The 27902-nt window shown below is 35.1% G+C and overlaps 1 protein-coding gene across 7 annotated transcripts in view; it reads left to right on the forward strand.

Moving 5' to 3' along the window:
- The window catches only part of TUSC3 (tumor suppressor candidate 3), a 184192-nt gene that overhangs the window by 152887 nt on the left and 3403 nt on the right, over positions 1-27902 (forward strand). Inside the window, exons 7-10 of one of the 7 annotated variants that reach the window (XM_082375040.1) lie at positions 2864-2927; positions 13840-13914; positions 17505-17595; positions 24336-24398. The exons of 1 other annotated variant lie outside the window; for it this stretch is intronic. In XM_082375040.1, coding sequence (XP_082231166.1) covers positions 2864-2927; positions 13840-13914; positions 17505-17595; positions 24336-24354 — 249 coding nt within the window. In that variant the 3' untranslated portion in view covers positions 24355-24398. The remainder of the gene's footprint in view (positions 1-2863; positions 2928-13839; positions 13915-17504; positions 17596-24335; positions 24399-27902) is intronic. 5 more of the 7 variants (XM_082375041.1, XR_014239093.1, XM_082375042.1 and 2 more) reach the window with 5 other exon arrangements.

The following is a 27902-nucleotide window of genomic DNA, read 5'->3' on the forward strand; positions in this document are numbered from 1 at the left end:
ATTCTCAGAAGGAAACTGAGAAGGAAATAATAAAGATGATTTCATTTTAGTTCTGGGTACCTGGGCATACCAAGGAGACTGAGACCTAGGGGGTCATTACTGCACTCCTACTAACTAATGTATCTTAAAATAGCATCTTCTTTATTTAGAGTTAAATGGTTTAAAAAAAAAAAAAAAGGATTGATTCTATCATATATAAAAAACGGATCCCTCATTGTCTATAGGCTTTGATCAGGAAAGCAGTGGCTCTTCTACTGGCAAATCTTAAATAGCCAAGATTAACTTTTTTTCTTTCTTTCTTTTATTTTTTTAAGATCAATTTTAGGTTTACAACAAAGTTGAGAGGAAGGTACTGAGATTGCTCATATATCCCCTGACCTCACACATTTATAGTCTCTCCCATTATCAATATCACTCACCAAAATGGTTTTTTTTGTTTTTTTTGTTTTTTTACCAAGGACAAACCTACACTGACACATCATAATCACCTAAAGTGTATAGTTTACCTTAGAGTTCACTCTTGGTGGTGTACATTCTATGGGTGGAAACTTGGTGGTGTACATTCCATGGGTGGAAACTTAGATTACTGATTTCAGATCTTTCTTCTTTTCTAATATATGCATTCAATGCTATGAATATCCCCCAAGCACTGTTTTCATTACATTCCACAATTTTGATAAGTTGTTTTTCATTTTCATTTAGTCGAAATATTTTAAAATGTCTCTTGAGATTTCTTCTTTAACCCATTTGTTGTTTAGAAGTGTTTTTTTTTTTGTGGGAGGGATGAGAATTAATTACTTAACCTTAAAGACGTAAGTTTATTTAAGAGCAATGAGGCAACTCTTTTGACTTCTTGGAAGTGTTGCCAAAGAAAATACAAGGTTTTCATCCTACATTCTGATTTTATGTTGATAATAAATCATCATGTTTTCTTTTTTTTTGCTATTGTAGTACTTCTGTTGCAAAGAATGAGAGTCATATGCTAGACGAGTGAGAGATTATCACTTAAATATTTTCTTAAATTTCAAGTGTCTGCTCTTCTTGTGCTGGGAGATAGTAAATAAGGGACTGAAAAAAGCTGAAAGGATTCACACAGGTAATTTTTCATAATGTATGCAAGAAGGGGGAAAGAAAATGAGCAAATAAAATTTCATAACTAATTTGAGTCAAACTGCATGAAAAGACTGGACAGAAAGAATTCATGTAGATGGTAAATTATAATCACAACAGCGTTTCCTTTAGCTGTTGACAAGCTCTTGGTTCATTCTGCAATCATGTACTTTAAAAATGAAAGAAGGGACCAAAAGTGCTTTTGTGGATTTGACCTTGAACTGAAACTGTCATTTGGGTAACACCAGGCACTATCAAACCTTAGTTTTCATTTGCCATTTTCTTGGTGTCATAAATGCTTCTTTTTTAAATAAGTTACATTTTTTTCAGTGATCACAATTCAAAATCACATCTCTCTGGAATTGGTGTGAGCACTTTTTTTTTCTTGTAAGGAACTTAAGCCAAGCATAAGCATACCTACTTTGTTACAGTTATTAGAATTAAATGAGATATTGCATGTAGAGCTTGTGTTAAACACAAAATGAGTGCTTGATAAATGGTAGTTGTTATTAGTACTTGGTATGGTTGTATTTGTTATTATCTATGCTGTTACAGTTATTAGAATAATAAAACCTTCATTTCTTAGTTCTGAAGATCTTAGTTTCTAATCAGATGAAGTAATGTCAAGCACATGGCTTATAGTATTTGTATTTGTTTTGCTACACTATTGTCATTCATTGGTAAATATTTAATAGAATAAAAAGAAAACACACATAATAGGATTCCTCAGAAGCTATAATGTGAATAAACCAGAAATGGCTATTTTTTAGTCAGTTTGCTTGAAGCTGTGATTTAAAAATATATCCGAACACACCTTTGGATGAGGCAGCTGCACTACAAATGACTGAGAAATTAGAGATGGAAACAAAGACAGTTTAGATCAGAGTATCAACAGCAGCCTTTGCGCGGAAATACCAAGACAGAATTGATGACAATATACACAAGACTATATATGCTTCCACAAGATCGTAGGAATCATCTAATCCAGTTCCTAGTTTTATAGATGAGGGGATATTGAATATCTGAGAGATTTGGTGACATGCCCAGGGTTGAGGACAAGATGGAATAACTTTCTGTCTCCTAGTTAAATACTCTTTCCATTAAAGCAGAAATACTGTGGGAATCAGCAAAATATCCTGGATGGAGATTTTTGTCAAATTTCTATAACTGACTGGTATCAACTAATAGAGTTCTAACTAGGTATAGGACACTGTACATTTCTCATTGGGGTTATGAAATTCTCTAATAAAATGAATGCATTGATAAAGCTATCTCCTTATTTTTAAAACTTTGATAATGTGGAAAAGAGTCATATAACTTTTGATAGGTCACTTTCTACTTACTTTGAAGGATGGAGAGTCATTAAACTTAGTTGCTCTAATTTGTACCTTATGCTTATATTAAGTACATTTTACAGTAACTCTGGAAGAATCATTACATTGTGCGTATGTATTTGTGGTAAAACCTTTTAACAAATTATATTAAGTTTACTTCTGATGTTAGGTTGCTTTCTACAGTTTACAGTTACATCAGCCACCAACATTTTCGTCTGTTATTTCTAGTTAACTAATCATTATTTTATTCAAAAATAACTAATAATTATTTTATTCCAAAACTATAAATAAGGGCTTAATTCATAGATTCATCCATTGTTTATCTTCAAGGCATAAAACTATACAATACAAAGAAAAAAACTACCCAGCATCTGCTTTTGCCCGGATTGTAATTTGCGCTTCTCTGTCTTGTTTTATAGAGCTACATCCATGGGAGCAGCCAGGCTCAATTCGTGGCAGAGTCACACATTATTCTGCTACTAAGTATCCTTTAAAACACAGATGGACTGAAAAGGACAAAGCAAAGCTGCATGCTATCAAATTGATTTTTTTCTAATATCAAGACTTTCAAGACATTAAATTTTAAACTTTACCATTTGACTAATTTTCTAATTCCTATGCTGATTATTTTTTCTTGCATTGTAATTTTTTAAATTCTGAATCATTAATAGACTGTAATTTTTTTTTTTTTTTTAACTGACTACTGAATTTTGAAGAATAGCTTTTGCTCTGCATTGATTATCTCTGGCTAGAGTTTTTTGTGACCTTTGTATGGTTTTCCCCTTTAGGATCTTAATGGGGAGAAAAAAGTGTCCTATAATATAAAAAGCAGGATAAAAAAAACTATCTTAGTACTGGTTCCCTTAAATATTATAGTAAGTGAGAAGAGGGAGATTTAGGATAATTCGACATCTTTTTGGAACATGGCAGACTAAATGTTATGAATCAGATAACACAGTACAATTTATGGTTTAGAGGTGGAAGGGTAAAGAAGATAGCAGGATAGGAAAGCGGTGGAAGGGTAAAGAAGATAGGATAGGATACTTTTCATGTATCTAAAAACAAACTAAATATTACTAGAATGAAGTAAGGTTACTTTTGGGGCAAAAAACTACTTTGGGGGAACATTGACATTTGTGTGAGTCCCATGGAAATATCTGTATGTTAAATTTAGTGTTGAAAGTATTGAGTCATTATCGGGATTTAGAGTGTGGCTTATAGTGTCATTTATAAAATTTGATTATTCTCCTGGTTACTGAGATTCATATTCAAATGAAGCAGTCTAGACCAAATTTTCCAGTATTTGATGTAACCATAACTATTTAAACCTTTAAGGATTCGTAGAACTCACCTAGGCCAAAACTTTATTTTATAGCTAGGAAAACTAAAACCCACAAGATTTAATGGACTTGCCTTAGGTTGGAGGAAGAACTAGGATTAGAATTCAGTTTTCTTTTTTTTTTTTAATAGTCTACTGGTTGTACAGGTTTTATATATTATATTATTATTTATAGGATTTCATGAATAAGTGTCAGTCGTGACATCTTGAAGTTTTTAATTTTATTCTGGATGGAAAAGACTATCTTTTAATAGCATTAAAGCTTTGTATTTTATTACTTTGTTGTGCTATAACAGTGCACTCTTTAATCCACCTAGCAAATATGTATATGCCACCTTTAGTTCTCTTTTACTTGCATAATATGTTCTGGGCAGTGCATCAGGTGCCAGGATATACTGAGACTTGTGTTAACTATAGTGGAGGAAAGGAGTGGGAGGTTCTTAAAAGCACTCCCAATTCTCAAGAAGCTCACAAACTTCCTCACTTGTAAAACCAGGGTTAGTAAACTAACCACATGGCACTTCTCTGTGGAATATGAGATAGCTGGCACAAAGAAAACATCTAGTACTCACTAAAGGCTTTGGTTTTTCCCGTTATATTTTCCCATCTTTCTCACTCAGAACTTTGCTGGTCACAGATACCATGCATAAACATTTACTGGTTGATTCTTTTAACATTTGGCAAAGGCGTAGATGACCAGAAACAAAACAAACAAAACAAAAACATAGTCCTATGGTATTTATCAGAATTCTAAAGGTTACACTGGGAACACAATGGATTAATTTTTCTGGAGTGTGATTCACTGAGCCCATTAATCATGTGTAATTAACAAGATAGTAAAATGACACCTTTGGAAGATTTGATCTTGGAAATGAAGCTTTAAATGAGATTATAAGACTCCATTTTCTATTAGAGGGGAACTAAACACTATCTTTTTGAAATTCACCAAACAACATCAACCATCTTCTTCCTCTATATCAGTTCTCAACATTTTTATTCCTTTCATCCTTGGCTACTCATACTTGAGTGCATTTCATGGAACTGTGCACATCTGTAACCCATTCCTTGCATTTACTTAATTACCTATGTGCTTTGTGGCTTCACAATTAAGAAGGTACTGAGTATTTTTTGCTCTAGTCTGTCTCAGATTGTTTACTTAAATGTAGGTATTTCCAATTCCATTCTCAAATTTTGTGATCTTGATAAGTTAACTACTTGGTTTCTCTTTTCCAACTTTCATATGATAAGAGATTAATACTTTCTGCACATTTAGAGGGAATTTAGGTGAGAAAATAAAATATGTGCAAATACATTTCTAGGAACATCTCATCCTTATTAAAAAAAATAAGGGTAATGCCATATTTGCTCTTAATTTATCTTTTAATTATGTAAGTTAATTTATGAAGTAAAACACATTTGTGTTAAAACACAGTACAGTAATCCCCCCCCCAAATTCCACAGGAAATACGTTCCAAGACCACCCCCAGTGGATGCCTGAAACTGTGGATAGTACCAAACCCTACATATACTATATTTTTTCCTATACATACATACCTATGATAAAGGTTCATTTATAGATCAGGCACAGTAAGAGAGTATCCAAACTGCCAGCATCACTACTCCTGTGCTTTGAGGCCATTATTAAGTTAAAAGGGTCACTTGAACACAAGCACTGTGATCCCACGACAGTTTATCTGGTAACAAGATGGCTACCAAGTGACTAATGAATGCGTAGTGAATACAGCGTGGATACTCTGGACAAAGGGATGATTGACATCCGGGTGGGACAGGGCAGGAAGGTGTGAGATTGCATCATGCTACTCAGAATGACATTTAAATCTCAATTTAAAACTTACGAATTATTTTGGAATTTTCCATATGATGTTTTTGGACTGTGGGTAATTGAAACCACAGAAGTGAACCTGCAGAAAAGGGGGAATATGTGTTGGAGGTAACTTTTTGGTACTTATTTGTATGGACTCTTTTTTTCTTTTCTATCTGATTTCAATCCATGCTGGCATTTTAGCAGTATACTTTATTCCAAACAGCCTATTAAATACATCAGGAGTACCTAGCAAGAGGAATGAAAAGGTGTGTTGAGACCGTCATTCCATTGTATGGCAGGAATTCCCCAAGGTTTCATTTCCTGGCTCATTGGCATCAAGCTGAGATTTAGGATGCAAAGAAATTCCACAAACAGTATGAAGTCTTCCATGTAGTTTTTTTTTTTTTTTTTTTTAATGTCCTTATTGGAGTATAATTGCTTTAACAGTAACACATAGAATTAAAAGCCCCTATTTTCTTTCTGCTACTAGTAACTATTTGTTGCTTTATTGCTCCTGTTATTTTTATTTACAGCTATCTATGAAAAGAGAAAATGTCTTTTTAAATGGTGGACTCATTAAAATTATCAATAAAAGTTTAGTAGAAGCCAGTATATAATAATTTTTTTTATATATAATAATTTCTGATTTTACTTTTCCTTGGCAGAGTCTACCGATATTTTTTAAACTTATCATGTAATTTTTTTGTAATTTGCATGTATATTTTTTCTCTTTAAACAACAAGAACAAAAAAGGTAAATTCCAGGTGGTTGCTTTTTGTTTAGAGAACGTTTCTGCCTTTTGGTTTTCTCTTCCTAATTTAGTAAGCGAGATCATTAGATGCAATTGCTATATACAAAATTTTATTGAAAAAAACCTAAGAAAGAACAGATGGAGTCATTTGATGTCATAGGTTATTGATTCACATTTAGTAAAAGTAAGATTTTTCTCCCTTTTAGTAGTGTTTTATTTCAGTACCTTATTGGGGGGGGGGGGCGGGGAACAGTCCTAAGTAGTCTTTGAGAGAAAACTATTTTAAAAAGGAATAAAAAATGTTATGACATTTTAATAAGGAATATATGAACTAAGACTAACTCATATAATCCTTTATATTTTTCAGAGTAAAATATTTTTTTAATTTTTCATTTAGTTATGTAATGAAAATATAAGATATTTGCTGTTTGCAAGAAGGTAGACTGATAGAGAAATAATTTTAATCTGGTATGACAGATCCTATAATCAGTGCTTGGAAGGAGCAACTTGATGCCTGGAGAAGTGAACGGACTTTTCAGCTGGGTTTTGATACAGCAGAAAAAGGGTTTCTCCCCAGGTGGAGAATGAGTGAGCGAGAATATTCCAGTGGAAGGTGCAACAGGTACAAAAACATAAAATGAGAGAGCATTCTCAAACTGTGAAGGGCAGATTGATGAAAGGTTAGTTGGCTGGATAATGAATATCTTCCCATACCTTGCTAAGAAATTTCAGTCACCAAGATATGTTATATGTGCTAGTTGAAACAAGACACATGAGTTCCAGGATTGGCTTTATTGCCAAGTATACAAATTCTGACCTGTCCCTTAATTCTGCATATCCTCTAAGTTCTGGAATCTCAAGAAGATGACATGAAATTAGTGTCAATTGGAAGTAAAAGTTCTGAAATAAAAGGCAGAGGTTTTACTAGCAATAGTAACAGTTTTAAAATATTTAAAAACATATGTATTCTTACACGGTTCATATTTGCTTTTCCTATGAGAAAAATATTCGTTTTCCATTTATTATGAAAGAATATGATTTTACTCTGATTTGTTTTCAATCTATGATAGAGAGCAAATATTTCTTTTATTTTAATGTGTTATATCCTAGGAGAAACATACTATAGAAGAAAATTAATGACGGATGCAAGTTGATATTTTATATTTAGATAGAAGACCAAGTCTTCTATAATGTGCTGACTTTTTTTCAACATCTGTTTGCATTTATCTTTAAATTGACAGTCCTGATTCTCTTCCTAGGAGCAACAGTAAACCCAACATCATGTGCAATTGAGAATGGATTATAATGTAATGCAAATGTATGTGTTACCAGTTCAGTAGGATGCTCATTGCCTCTGGGTTTTGTATATAATTTACACAAACAGCAGCTTCTGTTTTATGTAGGATCATATTAATATTTTGACTTTTTTCGTGGTAAGAAGGTGATTGACAGGATAAAGAGAGAAACTGGAGAGTACACAGTAGTTGAGTGTATATTGCTATGATATTAATCAATGCAAATGTGCAAAGTAATACATGAAGTAGAACAAGGGCGTGTGTGTGTGTGTTTGTGTGTGTGTGTAGGCATAGGCATTAACAATCTCAGAACAATAGAAAAAGTCTCAGGAACATTATAATTTATCTAGTGTATATTTACATCTCTTTTATTCTCTTTTAATGTTGAGACTCTTTAATAAGGCATAGTCAAATGGTTACACCCATCAGTTTAATGACAGAAAAGCATCTGTTATTCCAGAGTCAGACATAGAATCTCTTAGAGATTTGTAGGACCTTTCATTAGTCATTCAGCCTTCCACCCAATGAAAGAAGACCTACACATTAACTCTGACAAATAATCTTCAAGCTTCTTCCTCTGTCTATAAATCAGTCCTTTATCTAAGAATGTTTATGTTACCAATGTGATTTTTTTCCCGAAATGATAAGTATTATGTAGGCTTTCTTTTAGCCAAAACTGTTTTCAGTGATACAGTAGAACTTAAGCTAAATAATTCTCAATACTCAAAGTCCTTAAGTTTAAAAGTATCTTTAAATAAAAGAGGAGGGTTGGCAAGTTTAAAGCCATTTTAGTTTAATTCATGTATCTTAATTACAGCCATCAAGTTTAAAGTAGGTTCACAGCTCATTCCTTGCTAAAGCCTAGAAAATTCACTTTAGCAGAAAACATTCTGAGCACAAACTCACACTTGGTTCCTGACCCTGCTGCTTTCTAATAAAATATTTTATCTTGGAGTTGTACATAACACCTGTATCCAGTAATCCCTTTGCTTTAAAATTCCTACTTCAAGATCATAACACAAGGGTTTACTAAGTTTTTCATTTCTTTATTTTCACGTAAGAGCAAAGCTAACTTCCTCTCAGACATAATAGTTTATAGTATCTTTGGCATGGTCTTAGATCCTCTATAGCAAGGGTTGGCAAACTAGGACCAGCGAGAGCCAAATCCAGCCTGTCTACTATTTTTATAAATAAAGTTTTATTGGAACACAGCCACACCTTTTCATTTGTGTATTGTCTATGATTACTTTGCACTACAATAGCAGAGTTGAGTAGTAACAATACACCATACAGCTTGCATAGCCCAAAATATTTACTTTCTGGCCCTTTAGAGAAAAAGTTTGCAAACTACTGCTATGTAGAATATGAATAACAGAAAACAAAAACCCACAACAACCTCATTACCCCAAGACAGTTGCTTTCAACTTATTATCTTTCTTTCCCTGCATTTCTCTTATTATTTGTTTTTAAAGAGATGAGATTATATTGTTTATGTACATTTTCACTAGACATAAAATTTTATGCTTACACATTATGTTAAAATAGATTTAGCTATTTTGTTCCTTTGCTTCTCCCTCATCGTTTTCATCTAACCCTCTCATCATCCTACTTCATTCCTTCTATGTTCTTTTGGTTTGCAACTTTTAGTCACTAGCTTTGTGGCTTTGCACAAGTTATTTGGACCTCTCTGGTGGCTTCAGTTTCCTTATTTGTAAACCGAGGATAATAATGATATTACAGTATCTACATCAAAGAGTAGTTGGTACTGGGTAAGATAGTGAACAAAACAAAGTTCCTACCCTTTGGGGGCTAACATTTGTAGTGACAGGACAGAGACAATAAGTGAATAAAAAAGATACAGAATCTAAAATTTCTTTAAAAAACAATGTTAACAGAGAAAAAAGAAGCAGGATAAAGAAGTACAGAGTTCAAGGGAGGCTTCTCTGATGTCATTGGAGCAAAAGCCTGAAGGAGGTGAGGGAGTGAGTTACATAGACATTGGGGGGAAAGAGTATTCAAGCAGTGGGATAGCAATTGCAAAGATCCTGAGGCAGAGGGGTTCCTCTTGTTGGAAGAATACCAAGGACATGAGTCAGAGCAATCAAGGGCGGAGAAGTGTAGGAAGTGGGTCAGGATATAAATCAGGTACAGCCTTGGGGTCATTCTGAGGTCTTTAGATTTTACTCAGTGAGAGATGGAAAGCTATTAGAGTGCTCTGAGGAGAAGAATGGCATTACCTGACTGACTTTAACGATATATTAGAAAGTCCATACTACCTAAGGCAATCTACAGATTCAATGCAATTCCTTTCAAAATACTAATGGCATTTTTTCACAGAACTAGAACAAATAATCCTAAAATTTGCATGGAACTGCAAGAGGCCCTGATTAGCCAAAGCGACCTTGAGAAAGAACAACAAAGCTGGAGGTATCATGCTCCCTGATTTCAAACTATATTAAAAAGCTATGGTAATATTATAAAAACAGTATGGTATAAGCACAAAAACAGACACACAGATCAATGGAACAGACTAGGGAGCCCAGAAATAAACCTGTGCACTTATGGTCAATTAATCTACAACAAAGGAGGCAAGAATGTACAATGGGGAAAAGACTACCCCTTTAATAAATGGTGTTGGAAAAACTGGACAGCTACATGCAAAAAAATGAAACTGGACCAGTTTCTCACACGATATACAAAAATAGATTCAAAATGGATTAAAGACCTGAAACTATAAAACTCCTAGAAGAAAACATAGGCAGTATGCTCTTTGACATAGGTCTTAGCGATAATTTTTTGGATCTGTCTCCTCAGGCAAGGGAAACAAAAGCAAACAAGTGGGACTGCATCAAACTAAAAATCTTTTGCACATTGAAAAAAAGTCAACGAAATGAAAAGGTAGCCTACTGAATGGGAGAAGATATTTGCAAATCATATATCCAATAAGGGGTTAATATCATAATAAAGAACTCATACAACTCAGTATCAAAAAGCAAACAACCTAATTAAAAAATGGGCAGAGGACTTCCTCTTTTCTAAGGAAGACATATGATGGCCAACAGACACATGAAAAGATGCTCTACATCGCTAATCATCAAGAAACTGCAAATCCACAATAAGATACCACCTCACACCCATCAGAATGGCTATCATCAAGAACTTAATAAATAACAAGTGTTGGTGAGGACGTGGAGAAAACAGAACCCTTGTGCACTGTTGGTGGGAATCTAATTTGGCACAGCCACTATGGAAAACAGTATGGAAGTTCCTCAAAAAAATTAAAAATAGAACCAGCATATGATTCAGCAGTTTTACTTCTGGATATTTTATTTACTTGAAGAAAACAAAAACACTAATTCTGAAATATATATGCACCTCTGTGTTCATTGTAGCATTATTTACAATAAGCAAGATATGGAAGCCACCAAAGTGACCATCAATGGATGAATGGATAAAGAAAATATGGTGTGTGTGTATGTGTGTGTGTGTGTGTGTGTGTGTGTGTGTGTGTGTGTGTATATACACACATATATGCACATATATATATACATATATATACACAATGGCATATTACTCAACCATTAAATAAAAAGAAATCTTGCTATTTGCAACAACATGGATGGATCTGAAGAGTATCACGCTAAGTGAAATAAGTCAGAGAAAGACAAATACCTTATGATCTCATTTGTATGCAGAATCTAAAAAATGAACAAAACAAAACAGAACAAATCAAACACAGACTCATAGATACAGAGAACAGGGTGGTTGCCAGAGGGCAGGTGGGTGACAGGTTGGGCAAAACAGGTGAAGGAGATTAGGAGGTACAAGCTTACAGTTTTAAAATAGTCATGGGGATGTAATACACAACATAAGGAGTATGGTTGATAATACTGTAGTAACTTTGTATGGGAGAGATGGTTACTAGACTTACGGTGGCGATCATTTCCTAGTGTATTCAAGTGTCCAGATACTACGTTGTATACCTGAAACTAACATAATATTGTATATTTCAGTTAAGAAAAGCTAGAGAATATTTCTAAGACTTAGGGGTAGGAATTAATTTCATAAGCAAGAAACAATAACCAAAGCTCACAAAAGAAGAATAATTTTGACCATACTAAAATGAAAACCTTCTGCATAACTAAACAATTTCGAAGTAGAAGAATCTATATGCAACACTTTAATCAATTCATATCCAGAAAAAAGTGAAGCATTTTCTAAGTTAATAAGAAAAGGCAAGTATGCTTATGGAAAAATGGACAAATAAATAAATAAGCACTATACAAAAGATTAAACAAAAAAGAATTAACATATCGAAAGATACTCAGACTCACTATTGATACAGATCCCCACTCAACAATTTGATAAAATCAATAGTTGAGCAATACCAACGTAACGTTTCTTCGGCAATGTAAGAAAAATGGAAACTCTTAACACTACTTGTTTTACAGAATGTGATCATACCTAGTAAATTTGAAAATACACATATCAGCCTCTCAAAAACTCTACCTCTAGGTGTAGACCCTAGAAAAAAATATTGCATGTGTACATATAAAAAGACAGTCTTTGTAGGAGTATTTGAAATAGCAAACATTTGGAAACAAATGCCCATCAGTAAGATGAAGCAATAACATGTGGTACACTCTTATGAAAATCTTACAATTTTGTAACAACATTGTTTGAATTTGTGTGAAGTTCAAAAGCAATCAAATGAGCAGCATGTAGGTCACATAGTTTACGACATAATAATGCAGCAATTTACAGAGGGACAGTAGTAAAAATAACACGTATGAAGATATATTAACAGGGATATATTACACTTGAGTGACCATAGTTAATATCCAATAAAATATAATTTGCTTAATAAAATAACTTCTTCCTAAGTGCATATTTATGTCTGTGTGTGCTAATAAGACACACACACACACACGTATATTATGTTCATGTATTCAGTTTTATCCTGAGAATATTGACTATATGGCTTTACTCTCATTAAAATTTTAAAGCATTTAAATTTTTAAAACTTGTTTTCCCCAGCAATAAACACACTGTGATTTTCCCTGTTTTATAAAGGAATTTTGGAAACTACTGAGCAGATGGTGTCATAAAAGAAATATTTGTTTCATTTATATTATCTATATAAAATCATTTTTAAGTGTCATTTATATTCTGAATATTTATACAAAATGTTTTTGTGATAGTTAAAATAATCCAGAACTCCATGAATTTTCAGTAGATCAAGTATGTACATAAATGTATAGATTAGAATTCTACATGAATATAAAAGGGTGTTGCCCAAGAAAGATGAAAGGAGAACCCTAATTTAATTCCTTATTAAGGATCTACATCAGTCCTATCAGTCTGCTCCACAGAACTAAGTTAAGCAGTCGAAATTCCCTGTGTATCAGCAGTTTGAGTGATACAAGCTTTTAATTTTTCAATCATTTTATTATTGGCAACCTCCTATGACTCTGGACTTGAGGGAGTTTATATCAGTAAATTGTCCAAAACACCTTAAGAATAATGAATTCTTTAAGTCCACAAACTAACATACTGCTACTGCAAAACATTCATTCTCTTACCTTGTCCTTTCAGGCCATGACGACATGATTGAAACACAAAGAACTTAGTAATTAATCTAAATTTCAGAGGTTTTCAAACTGTGTTTTTGTGGATTCCCTAAAAGTTTAGTGGTGTGTGTGTCGGGCAGGGGGATGGTATTGCATGGGGATGGTAGTGGCTTTTTCTCTTGTATGCATTAGGTGTCCAACTGAGGTTGGTTGGTTGGACCCATGCTGAATATATTCTGATTTTCTATGATTGCCAATAAATTGTCATTCTAATTGTAACTGGTGTATATCTTTATGTATAATGTGAAATACCATTATTGGTTTTGAGAGTTTATAATTCATATGCACTATGAAAGTTCTGGAATATAAGGGCATTTAGAATTAGACCTTTAAAATCTCAAAGTTTCAGGTTATATAGTCTAAAAATTAAGGCCTATTTAATTAAATACACAAAGAGCAGTAATCTTATGTTATATAAAGAGAATAAATTGCCTTTACCTCTGTGTGCGTTTGTAATTTAATCATTCTGGGACAGAACACATTGTGTTCAGATCCAGAAAAATTAATAGATTTTATTTGCATCTATTTCTACTGTTTCCTTGACAACTACTATAGATGCTGCTATCACCATGGGGATGGTTCTTCTAAATGAAGCGGCAACATCCAAAGGCGATGTTGGAAAAAGACGGAGTAAGTCTCTGTGTTGGTATTTTTCTAAGTTTGTTTTAGTCTTAAGCTTCATTTAAATCAAATGGGAAATAGATAAAAGTCCTCTGTAAATGAACTTCTAAAGAAATGTTCTGGTTTGAAGACAGTTGTGGTGTTTCTTACTTTTTTCTGTCTCTTGGATGTGTGTGTGCAAATACTTAAAAATACATTTCTTCCAAAATGGGACTGGGTGATTTTCTGTGGAACTGGATATAAAGAAGAGCTCTTATGCACCCTTGGTTGGGGTGCTCTGACGCATCTCTGCTGAAGTTGTAGTCTCTGTAGTCATCTCCACCCTACAGGAAGAGGTGGAAAATTCTGCGGGCAGAGTCTTCAGAGGTTTTTACTGGCTAATGATGTGTTCCCTGTGCCACAAGAATCAGGTATGCATTCAAGGACTGACTCAGACAGAGAAGTTTTTGCATAGGTCTTGTACCCTGAAATATTATACTTCCGATTACCTCCAAAACCTCCTTTTAGCAACATTTAGAAAGGGGGCATTTCGTGATACCATGTTTTCCAGTGTCTTTGCCTTTTCCAATGATATTCCAAGATTTACAACTCTACCAAGTTCCGGCACTATGTCTTAACAAGGTGACTACATTTTATCCTTTGACAGAACTGTTCCTCTCAGGGAGTTGTAGAAAAAGAATACATGTTTATAAAGTAACATATTTTTGGCAGGAAAAGGGAAAAAACACATGGGAAAAATCTTCTGCCCTGAGGAGCATAGGTTAGGAAAGGATGGACAGCCTTAAATTCAGTATTTCCTGCCACAGATCTTTCTATAATTAATATAAAGTCCCTATGTGAGTTTATGATTATGCTTCCAGAAACCTATAATTAAGGTTTTTTCTCAATATGCTTTGCATTTCTGAACCCTTTTTAAAACACAGAATGTATGTGTGAGGAACACAGGCATCTGGAAAAGACTCATAATTTATTGAGAAGTTTAAAATAAAAATCCAGACTTTTTTTTTTATGGGAATTTTAGTTATGGTGACATGTATGTAAGTCAGTCATAGTGGTTTCTAAATATAATTCTTAGGTATCTTAAGTGTTGAAATGTTTTGGATGTAACAGACACTTTAGTCTACCCTCTGTTTTCCCATGATGCCATCTATATACACTGTTAGAAACTACACAAGCAACGAACGCATTACTTTCTTTAGTTGATCATTGTTCAGAACATCATTTTATGATTTATGTTTTGAATAATGAATGTGACGTTCTTGGGACTGACAAGTAATATTTATAAGGACAAATTCTTATGTGTTTATATATTTATCATGTATCCTTCATATTAAAATAGTAAGAAATATGTAGTAATTTTTTAATCGCAGGTCTATAATTATATATATATATAAATAATCACTCCAGCCCCCACCCACTGCCAGTTTATTTATTCGTGTGTGTGTGAGAGTGTGTGAGTGTGTGTGTGTGTGTGTGTGTGTGCGTGAGTGTGTGTGTGCGTGAATGTGTGAGAGTGGCGGGGGAGAGACAGACAGAAGGGGTGGGGAATGTGAAATATATTTTTAAATTATCCCTTTTGATTCCAGTGTGATTTTTATTTTTGATATAATACAAGTACTGTGATTATTATTGCCCAGGTCAGAATGCGTCTGTGTCATCATAGCATTTTCTTCTCACAAGTATGTTATCTCATATGGGCTGCAGTGGTTTGTTGGGTCACCTGTCTCGGGTCCTCTCCCCCACGTGCAAGTACTTGAGTAGCATTATTTTGTTTCACTGCATAGAATCAAGTAATATACTCTGTCTTACTTGACCACATTTTGAGGCTTATTTCCCATCGAACACAATCAGATGAGGCTACCAAAAGCGGCAAAGGGAGTGAAAAAGTGTTTTACTCAGCTTCTGGAGAAAAAGACAGAGGAAAGGAAGAAGTATTTGGTAATGCCAAATGTAGGAAGGTATAAAGTAAAGCATCATGTCATTAATTCTGGGTTTACTAAGATTATTGTAAGCACAGTTGCTAAGTCTAGTGGCTAGTGTCTGTCATACTTGGACATTACACAATTTAAGGAAAAAAAGGTGTTTTTCATTTTTGCGGTATTCAGCAACTGTTTTGCTTTGCTTTCTGCCAATATTCATTTGAAGTTCACCTTCATGAGTGTTATCTGAAATGAAATGCCACAGAGGCTGCAGCTCAACGCTATTAAGCACTTAGGACTTTTCGCAATTTGTTCTCAAAACTGAGAGAATGGTATTCCTACAGAGTTGAAAGAAAACTGACAGATTTCTAGACCATGTTTTAACAATGCCATACCTTATCTACTCCCTGATTTCCAGGATTGTAACTAAACCTGGTCTAATTTATATGCTAGAATAATTTAAAAATCGTATTTCATCACTATAGCAGCATATAGAACCGTTTAATCTTCCTTGTTTCCTTCTGTCTTAGTGTGTTTAATCTCTTTTGTCTTCCCCTTTCTTTTATAATTAATTATATTAGATATTTCAGTGTTTTTAAAGAATTCCCTGAAACTAACGAAAGGATACAAGTATCGCGCAAATGTTTTATTCTTAAGACACGGTTAGCTATTTCTTATTAAGAGAACTAATTTCTACGTATTTACAGAACAGATTTAAATAAATTTCTATTTCTCTAAATATACCTATGTTTTCTTTTATTCTAAACATACCTGCATTTAGTTGGCTCAGATTTTTAAGCATTTATGTTTTGTTTATTTTACTAATAGCAATGTATCTTATTTAATTAAAATCCAATATATGTGTTTGCATACATTTTTATTATATATATTATATATATTTGATTAGTCATCTAATTTAGAGTAAAATCTTCCTAACCATAACAGAAAGGAAAAGAAATTTCCCTGTTGTCAACTTGCCTTGGACAAAGTGATACTGAAAACCTAGACCACAGCCTAAGCACATTCTGCTGTAACATACACCGTGTGTTCCTTTGTAAAACAAACAAACAGTAATACCGTGACACTATTACCAGCTATTTAGGGGGATTTTCTCCTGCTTTGACTGTCACAGAGTTCATATTTTCTCACTCCCCAAGCTTTTGTTCCTAGCCTTCAGCGCGCTGGGACGAACTGTTATTTGTAAGTAACAGGCTTTTACTGAGGCAATAATCTAGCCAATAACCTAAAATTACATTTCTTTGTAAATACTCCATGGCATCTGAAAATAAAATTATATTGCACATTCTAATAATGCAAATGTCTCTGCTAATATAGCCAGTACTTCACAATGCAGGGGCTGATAATCTTGTTTGCGGTTTATCACATATTTTGTTGTGTTTTGTTTTGATCCCTCTGGGGGCATTTTAGTACTTGTAGGAATTCTGTAAGAGAAGAAAACCACCAGAAGACTTAGATCAGTCACTTTGGTTGTTTTCATACCCCAAATAGTACATTTTCATTGAGAAGAATGTGGAAAATAATGATTATCTGGTTTGTTGTACCTGTATGTGCCATGAACTGTTACATGTAAGTATACTGTAATTAACTGAATGCATTTAAAGAATATAAACATTTGGGTTGTGTGTGTCTAGACCAATGGAGTTTTCTGTCTCTTTCTAGTCATTTGTCTAGTGGGATTAGGCCTGGTGGTCTTCTTCTTCAGTTTTCTACTTTCAATATTTCGTTCCAAGTACCACGGCTACCCTTACAGGTAATATCATTATACTAATGTTGACTGTTTTCATTTTTAACTAATAGAATAAATAGAATTTCAATGGTTAATATATATTTAAGGATTAATATAAAGTAGCTAACTTATTTGCCAAGTGACTTTAAACTCTGTTAAGCAAGTTTTTGAGCACCTGCCATGTGTTCTGCATAGACTATATGGAGGAGATATAAGGCATGGTTCCTGCTCCCTAGCATAGTATAGTTTTATTTTAGAGATACATGTTATATGCATATTACATATGTACATAAACATATAACAAAATGTTTTAAATTTTGTGGAATTTATCAGAATTTCTTCTTGTCTTGGTTTGCCTGTCCATCATGATTTTTACTTCATTTGCAAAATTTTTTTCTCATAAAATCTACTGTTCAGTGTCCAATAAACTGCATCATCTTTTGAATTCTGCAAAGTTTTAGCTTTTTTTCAAATAAGAAAAGCAAACTTGAAAGGGAAAATTAAATGATAAAATAATGTCTGGTCACTGGAAGCTGTATAATGAGTATCTCCTAAGATTTTCACCAACATATTTTCATAATTGGGGATGGAAAGATGTTGAAAATTCGTTCTAAAATGATGTTATTATAACCAAAGTATACTTTTCACTAAAGCAAAATACAACTGATGATTAGATCAGATTAGAGTCGTCCAGGTCATGAATTAGGCAGATTCATTTCTTGACCACATTCCTCCCTCAGCTTCTCTCAAAGGAATCAATATTCCACTTTCTCTTTCTCTAGGGAGTCCTTCTAATAACCCATCCTTCTCTCTAATTAATAAGTAAAGGTGCTGTATTTCCTTTCTCAGAGATTTTGAAAACTCTTTTCTGTTGAGATAGTAGAACTGATGATATATTGATAGAAAATAAAATCTCATACCTTACATCCCTTTTGCATGTGAACTGAGCAATTATATTAAGAGAATGTTTCTACATAGGTGATGGCAGCAATGTATAGCTTTTTCTGGGGCACAGAACTACTCCCGTGACAGAGATCTGATTATGGGCTTATAATGAAGAGTAAGATGCTTCAACCCCACCTCTCTGTTTTCTCATATAGACAGAGGCACATTTCCAATCTCTTCTTCTCACACCCATTAAAAATAAATGTACTAAAGGAGTGGAAGAAATGTGAGTATCAGATCTGAGCTGTGAGGCCATCTACCTTTAATCCTGCCTGCAGCGTAAGTGAATTTTTAAAAAACATTAGTTCTGAGGGCAAGAAGAGTAATAAGAAAGGCAATTAAAGCCTCCAGTTTCTTGATTTTATTCTTGACATTGGCTGGCTATCTGATTTTGGTTTTGAAAATGTGAAATCAGACTAATCAAATCCCAGATTAAGTACGCCCAAGAAAGATGCAGTTTATGTTCTTCTTTTTCCCCTACCCTAAGACTGAGAATCACGGTTCTGTATGACTGGAGTCTTAGTTTGACTTGCATGTTTTCTGTTGATGGAATCTGTAGAAGAGTATTTCTATTTCTCTTAAGTTTTTATTCAGGGTGCCAAAAACAGTTAAATTAATTCATTTCAACCTACAGCATTTACAGTGTCCATGAAAGGTGTCTATTTTAATAAAAGGTAAAGTATAGTAAGGGATGTTGTGCGATTCTTAAAAAACCTATGTAGTTGACGGTCAGAAAACAGGGGAAGGTAAAGAGCGAATTCCAGCTTCCCTTATACATCAGAGCATCAAAATCTAACAAGAATATCATCCCCTATCTAGATTTTCCTAGTCATTATATTGCTATGTTAGAACAAGTAGAGAAAAGTTGTTTTTCTCGTTCCATAGAATAATGTTACATTTGACAACACTATTTTGTTATGATATGAAGAGTTTAAGTTTGTACTTTTTTCCCAAGAAGTAATTGTCATTTAGTAGTATAAGTCTCTAATCCTCTGATTCTTTACCAGGAGTGGACATGTAAATCACCTGGGAAGCTTTTCAAAATACCTATTCCAGGCCTCACCCTAGATATTCATAGTAAGCATTTCTGAACCAGAGTATATGCTTATTTCTTTATGAGTGTGGCACCAACCATCCTAACTGGGCCGCAGCCACACTCCCTTGTCGAGGGCCCACCAGGCTAAACAAGGACTGGGCTTGCCGTTAGCTGGCCTCACGGGGCTGGAAGTGGAGATGTAAGAGGTCAGATGGAAATCACGCCCAAGAGTGGCTGGTGAATATGAAATTTGACATAGTTTAGATGAAAACCCCTAAAAGGAGCTGCCAAGAAACAGAATCAGAACAGAGCTCAGCAAAAAAGCCTGGGAAACCCAGTGCACTGAAAGACTGTGACATGTCATTACAGAGACGTGAAGGCAGGATCCTGGCTTTGGCCTCCACTCTTGCTAGCTCCACTGTCTGCTGCGCTGTTGCAGGACTTAGCCATCCAGCTCTTTCACTGCCCAGTTTAAATCATTCTTTTAGTTTATTCATCTCTTCCTATATCACTTCAAAGCTTTCTAATATTCCTCTTCAGCCTCTTAAGAACTTCTGTTCGTATCTGCTTTTCTGCATTCTGTCTTTTCCATGGATATAGCGATGCGTCGTTCATCACGCTTCCATAAATCCTTCTAGCCCTCCTAGCTCATACCTGTCCAATCATTCATCATCAAATTCTCTTGCCTTGTCAGGTTGATAGAATAGGTTATATGTGTTCCCTTCATTACCTTTACAGCATCCCTCTGAGCTAACAAAATATGGGAGAGGGGAGCATTATGAGCAAAAAATACCAACTTTGCATCTGAAAAGCTTTATTCTCTTATTAGTCTAACACGTGGATATATGCCAGAGTTACTTTAGTAATGGTAGGTATTGCTTTGGGGTTTGTTTTTAATCCACTGCATCACTGTCCTTCAGAATAAGGTTTTTTCTCAGAAATTTTATCAGTTCTTTTACGAATGACTATGATAATAAATAGATGATTAACATCAAGAGCAAGTGTTGCCAAAAGGACTGGAGAGAGTATATATACCAGGGATTTGGATAAATCCTGAGCTAAGTTCTAAAAACCTGGCAGTATAGTGAAAAAAATTTCTGTCCAACTAGTTCACTGGAGAGAAAGCAAAGGTGATAGCAAAAGCCAGAGTGAGAGAGGGAATAAATGAAAGAAAGGACAAGAGAAATAATTGTGGGAATAGTTGAAAGATGACACGTTAATAAAAAAGGAAAAGAGACGATTTCCCACTGAATTATCCTATGGGAGAGGTTTGGTCAGTTATGAACATAGTACCACATTCTGAAGGAACACTTTGCATTCCCAGAAGCATGTGTCTGTGGCACCAGCATTACAGTATTTGATAAATAAAAACCAAACCAAATATTGCTCCTATCGGATAAAAGTAGTTTGTAGGGAATGAGAAAATGAGATACTGGATACCATCATTATAGCAAGAGGAAAGGTATTCCATATTCCAGAGGTATGTCCTGGCCTGGGTACTTCTGAAAAGACATTGTGGATGTCCATCTTCAATGAGAGCTAGTGCCTAGTATAATGAATCATAAACCCTGGTGACCAAGAGCTAAATCAATCCAATCCTTTGTGCCAGACATACATTGAATTAGGCTTGCAAAAAAAAAAAAAAGAAGACTTTCTCAACCAAGACCATTTCCTTGATTTGAGATGAGCTGCCAGGACAAATAAACAGTTTTCTTCAAAAAGAATGGAAAAACCTCCCACTTCTACCTACTTTAGGTAATACCAGTACTTTGGATAAGACAAGAGATGTCCTTTACTGAAAATGCATATTTGAACATAACACCATCTACTAACTGAAAAACACCTTTAGCCAGGGGCTTTGGCTCCAATGCCAAAGTACTCTCTTGGGTGTAATGTCCCAGCCTTTGGTAGGCTTTGATATCTGTGTTTTAGGTTTGTGAATTATAACCTTTGTACCAAGAAATGCCTCTGATGCACAGAACTATGTCCAGATTTATTTTAAAACTAATTTTTTATTTCCTCACAATTTTGAATTGTCTGATATACAACCTTTAATTTCTTCTATATGGAATGATCTTTTTGCTTTTCATTTTTATTTTAATTTTAAACCTCACAAAACCTTAAACATTCATGCGCTTCCTATTTTCTGAGTACTTCACACTGCTATATTTTTTGGTTTTGGTCTATGTACTTGCTGAAAGGGATAAAAGTCTGTTACATGTTTACTCTATTTCCTTAAATCTTCCCCACATTTTAGTCTTAAGGGTTTTTTCCCACAGTATCAACACGTTTCATGCCATCACTAAATTCTCCCAGATCATCTTTAAGTTTCAATAAGCAAACTTTCCTCATTTAAATCCCTGATCTACCTGTTACTAGCTCAGTGAAAGTTAAGTAACTTTTCTAAACCTTGGTTTTCTCATTTGTAAATGGGAAATGTTTACATACTTTGACATTTGTAAAGATTACATGATGTAAATCACTTAGCACATTGCCTGGTACTTAGTAAAGGGCACATAGTATTAATTACTCAATAACTCTTTGATGCTAATTATTCTCATTAGTTCTGGTATAAAGATTTTACACATTTATATTTAATTTTTCCTAAGCAGGATTTTTTTACGCTAAAGATTAAGCAACTGTTGTTTTGGGGGTTTTTTTGTTGTTGTTGTTTTGGGGTTTTTTTTTTTCACTTTCTTTTTGATGTATAGTTGATGTACAATATCATATAAGTTACAGGTGTACAATATAGTGATTTACAATTATTTTTTGTCTTTTTGTTGTTGTTGTTGTTGTTGTTAGGGAGTTTGGGATTGGCAACTGTTGTTTTTTATTTGCATGGTTCAGTTGGGTGAAGAACAGATTTTCCCTGAACCTTTTGATGAACTTCATTGGGCTCTCGAATCCCTTGAAATTATCAGTGAAATATCAAAGATTATTAAGAATTTGATGTAATTACCATCTGAGCCATAGTTCAGAAAAAGAAGGAATTTTATTCTAGTGATAGCACTGAATTCATCTTGTGTATTAAATAAAGATTAACTTTAGGGCTTATTCCATTTTCTAAGAAGAGTAAAGTGCTAGTGGTCATACATGAGAGTCTTCCATTATGGGTAATTACTTTCCCACTGTTTTCCACTGACACTCTTTGATTCAAAGTTTTCTTCAAAAAATTTCTATAAAACTATCTGACATATCAAGTCTCTGTTTTAGTAGGAAAACAGCATGAAACATTCTCTACTAATTCTGTCACTTTGCTTCCTGTTTACGAATCTTTGGTTGTCTTTGAGAGGTAGTACGGTATAATGGAAAAATAATGTTTAGAATCACAAGATCTGAGTTCAAATTCAGTATGTAATTTTGTATGTTAGTTAAGAACTCTGGCTCTGCAGTCACACGGATCCAAGTTTGAATCTACCGTTCTCTTCACTAACTTTGGGACTTGGAGTTACTTAACTTTTGAGTCTCATTTTTCTTCACCTCTAAAAGTAGTGTTATGGGGTTGGATAACAGCTTTGTTAAGCTTGTTTCTTCGTCTGTAAACTTGGCATAATAATTAATACCTATCTGAGAATTTTGAGGGGATAAATTATATAATCAATTTGTAGTGCCTGAAAGGTAGTAGGTTCTCAGAAGTAATTACTTAACCTACCTCTTGCCTGTACTAGCCATTTCAGCACTTGGTTATTCAGTAGCACCTTACCATGTTACATTTTTCATTAAGTATTCATATATAACTTTTGTGTGTTGCAGTTCTTTTCATCCTAGAGTATCGTAAGGTATTTTAGAGAAGGTCCTTGGAAATGCCTTTTTTATATCTCCAGAGTGTTGTGCACATAGTAGGTGCTCATCATATACTTGTTAATTGAATATGTTTATTCAAAAACATTTTTTATTTATTCCTTATCTAACTGCAACAGGAACCATTAAGATAGAAACATAGTGGAGAGAAGAGTACTGGTTTGCCACATTGCACAACTCCAGAAGGTGGAATTCACATCACATGATACCCCATGGAGTTGTTGGGTTGTTCCACACACCTAGAGGGGTGTGTGGAGTGTGTAAACATTATTCCAGAAACCTGGGCTCTAAAGATACTTATTGCAACCTCAAAATGATCCTGAGCTGGCTGGCATCAAAAGTAAATATAAAAATATGTATTAATTAAGCTTACAATGGACATAGAAACTATTCCATTGTCTTAACAAGATACTTGTAATTCATGATGGCTTTGGTTACTTTGAGAGATGATGAATAACCAAAAAAAGGATTGACATTCAGTAAGGGAAAGTACAGAATAAAAGCTAGACATGAAAGATACTCCTAATGAATTTTGAGAAAAGTATGCTAGTGAACAAGCACAGCAAGGCAAAAAATCCCAGGACGTACACTATGTAACAGTACCACTTTCCTTTCTACATCTTACTTAGATGTAGATCTTTCATCTGTAGGGAAAACATAAAACACAATCTTGAGCCATACCAAAAGAAAATACAGAAATGGTGTGGTGATCAATCCACAATATGTATCATTGATAAGAATTTCACTGGGATTGCCTTTCTGATGCTGAGTTCCAGCTTTGAAGAATGACGTAAAGGACCAAAGACTTAGAGGTGGTTCAGAGAAGAGATGGAGTGCTATAGCGGCACCGCTGTGTGTGTCCTATCTTATCTACATAAAGAATACAGTGCTAAATCTTTGTAATACTATTGTACAAATGGAAATCGAATCTTAAGGACTATTTTCTCCATATTGTTGTATTTCACTGTGGTGTATTGGAAAGTGATCTGGACTTTGAGTGAGAAGATGTGATTTGGACCATGGCACTTTAAAACTGTAACCTCAGGCAAGTCTTTTCATCTTCTCTGAGCCTCAGTTTTCCTCATCTTTCGGATAACAACCATAATATTTATCTCATAAGTAAGACAAGTTGTGGCCAACTATTGTTTTACAAATGCAAGATAACTTAGAACTATGCGAGCCCGTATCCCAGCCTTACGCTGTTGTACTTAGCTGCTACAGGGACAAGCCCTCAGATAAAAATTTCCAGCAATAGACTTTGACCCATGGAATTAACCACTGACAAACACAGTATGTTTTTTTAAACAATAATATTCATATGCATGCATATGCCCACCACTTCAAACAAAATATAATTTCTATTTGGTTACTTCTGTTTTATTACTTGAGGGAGGAAAGCAGAACAACTGACAGAAAGATGTTTAATTCTGCTGAGGAAAAACTTAGTCAAATGCCTTTTCCCACTAACAAACAATATAAGCCTTAATATCCAGAATAATAAAATACAAGTCTTCTAAACACGCACTGATTTTTTAATCAACATTTGGTAATTCAGAAATAGATACTAGGAACCTGTGTATAAATCCAAAGTGATTTTTATAGAAAACTCAGAGTCCAGACTTTTTGATTTTGCACTGCAGTCCCTCAAACCTCAGAACACATGGTCTGAGCAGAGACACACACAGCAAAGGAAGCTCTAGAGGGTTATTTCCACTGTGCAAACACAACTTTCTTATGCCGGCAGAAACTCCACCATTCAGCAACCCCCGAAAGGAGGGAAAGAGTAGGAAGCTCCTGTGATCTAGAAGTTCTGTTGTTCACCTGTCCCTCAACCTTACCCCACATGCTAGCTTTATTGGTCTTTTCCCCCCAGACCTAGCATCCATGTCTCTGACCACACCTAGTTATAGTAACAATAATGTTATCCAGACTCTTCCAAAGTGCCCCGCTCTGTAGGCTGTAGAGAAGAGGCCTCAACAGTTGTTAAACTTGACAGCTCTCACCCTGCGTAACTGTAGGTATATCAATAGAAACGTTTCCATTCCCAAAGATCCCTTTCCCAACTCCTAATAAAGTCCTGAATTTCTTTAGGGCTTTATTTTAGATCATGTACTTCAGACCTGAAGACTTTTCTGGATTTGGTAATTTTCTGTTACAAAGAAGAGAGCCCCAGGGCTTTTGGCTGAAGAGGCCTGGCTGACAGCCATAACTACTTCTCCCTGCATCCCCTTAGAACACTTGTGAATATAAAGGTTAGAAAATCCTGAGAACAGTGACTCATTAAGTTCTACTAGCTACAAGGCCAGGGGAACAGGAGTGAGTTCACTAGTGGCCTATCCTTGTTCTGAGTAAAGAACCAAGGCTTTTCCTCCCTTCTGCACTTCTTTGGCTCCAAGATGAAATCGGAGCAGCTGCCCCTTATCCACAGAAGTGATTTCTGTGCGACCGAGTGCCATTACATAACCATGAGGTTTCTGACTTCTTTCCCAGTTTGAGAACAGAAAGTGAGAACATTAGACAAGAAAATTCTGTCCAGCTGAAGATCTTGGTAGAGAATTTAACCTGCTCCCAATTGGACAGAATTCATTCATTCAAGCGCACCGCATACATTCTGGTTTTTTAAAACACTGGGGAGCAGATAAATTAATTAAGAGAAGTCAAAACAAAGTGCAAACCACTATTTGGTGCCTGTTCAGATATTTCACAGGAAGAGAAAAGGAACAAACATTACATATTACATGTAATATGGGTCTCCAGTAGCCACCCAATAACCAAATCCAGATGTCTCTTCTCATTCTGCAACCCGAGTAACCTTTCTAGGACTTTAGTTAACTAGCTCCTCTTGGACATGTTATGCCCTGGATTTTGTAACATGGCACTCTTGGACCTTCCTTTTTCCTTTTAGATTACTTCTCAGTCCCCAATATACATCCTAAATCCCGATCTTTCTCCTGAGATCTAGAAACAGACCTTAATACCACATTAACCCCTCACCCTCAACCCCAAAGCCAAGCTCAAACTCTCTGCTCCAAACCTGTGTCTCCTGCCCTGCCCATTTTCCCTACGACACTGTTATTCTCATAATCATACAAGATAGAAACCTTGGAGCCAGTTTGGCCTCCATCACTTTCTATTCCCCCTGCTGCTGTCCTAATTTATATACCTAGTATCTTTTTCAGAATATCACCCAGCCTCCTAATTTATCTCCGTGTTTAGTCGTTACCATCGATAAGCCATCACTTACTCGAGAGTAATGCAGAATTTTTTTTAAGATATGCACAGATTATGCTGCTGCTTCATCAAAATCCAGTGATGGCTAACCAGAAAGAAGGAAAACTTCATACAGGTTCCTTCTAGAAAATATCAAGAAACTGAATAAAATAAAATGTTTTATGATCCCAACACTCAAGCTGGGATGTCAGCAGTTTGACTTGTATGCATTCGGAACCTAGGGAAGGGGTACGTTAAAGTTCGCTTCCGTCTGTTTCCTCCTCCAGCACAGGCTTCACTGCACCCTGTGGTTTACAGCAGGGTTAGCAACTACTGCCTTTGGGCCAAGTCTAGCCCACTGCCAATTTCTGTGTGCCATATAAACTAAGAAAGGTTCAAATCACTGGAAAAAAGGGAATATTGTGATGTGGCAATTATATAAAATTCAAACTTCAGTGTCCATGAATAGAGTTGTATTGGCACACAGCCAGATTCATTTGTTTATGCCTTGTCTTTGGCTGCTTTTGCCCTAGAGCAGCTTAATTTAGTAATTCTGAGAGAGACCTACGGCCCGCATAGCTTAAAATATTGACTTCCAGGCCTTTCACAGTGTGCGGACTCCTGGTTTAGCCGTAAGGCATACACGGAATCTGTTCTCATAATTTGTCTTTCCTCCATCAGCTCCTTTCGCTTAGGCTGTTATCCCTTCATTTCACTTGTTCCCAGTTTTTTCCTTCGTTTGCTTGTTTAAATTGTTCTTTGCCATCTTATCAAGTGCGTCACTGTGTTATATTTTATTGTATCCAGGTCTCTCTCCTCTAGAGAAGAAACATAACGGCCATGACTTTCAATCATTCCTTTTCTTGCAACACCCTTCTATTCATAATATTCTTCTATACAGTAGATGATCAGTAAGTCTTGTTGAATACTGATTGAAGCTGACTTCTGGGGGCCCTGAATTTGAGGAAATAGTTACTACTTTAAATAATCTTTCTCTAGAAAAACTTGATTTCAAATAATAAGCTTGTTTATGAACTTTTGGAATATCACTCCCCAGCAAGTCAGGGACTGCATTTTTATCTAAACCCTGAATATTTGCTACTGTGAGGGGGCATTAGCAGAGAGCCAGACTTAAAGGGAGAAGTGCTTTGACTTTGTATATACAAGGCCCCTCGGCATCCCTGATGTACTTGAAGCAATAATAAAGTTACACACTAGAAGGGAATATTTGCATCCCTTTAGGCTAGGAGAAGGGGAGCTTCTGGGGCATATTTGCTGGTCCTGGCCTCTACCTGTTCTTCCTGGGTACAGGTCGATACCCTTGCCAAGTAGCATCCGT

The sequence above is a fragment of the Balaenoptera borealis genome, assembly GCF_965194805.1.
Source record: "Balaenoptera borealis genome assembly, chromosome: 21".
NCBI classification, from domain to species: Eukaryota; Metazoa; Chordata; class Mammalia; order Artiodactyla; family Balaenopteridae; genus Balaenoptera; species Balaenoptera borealis.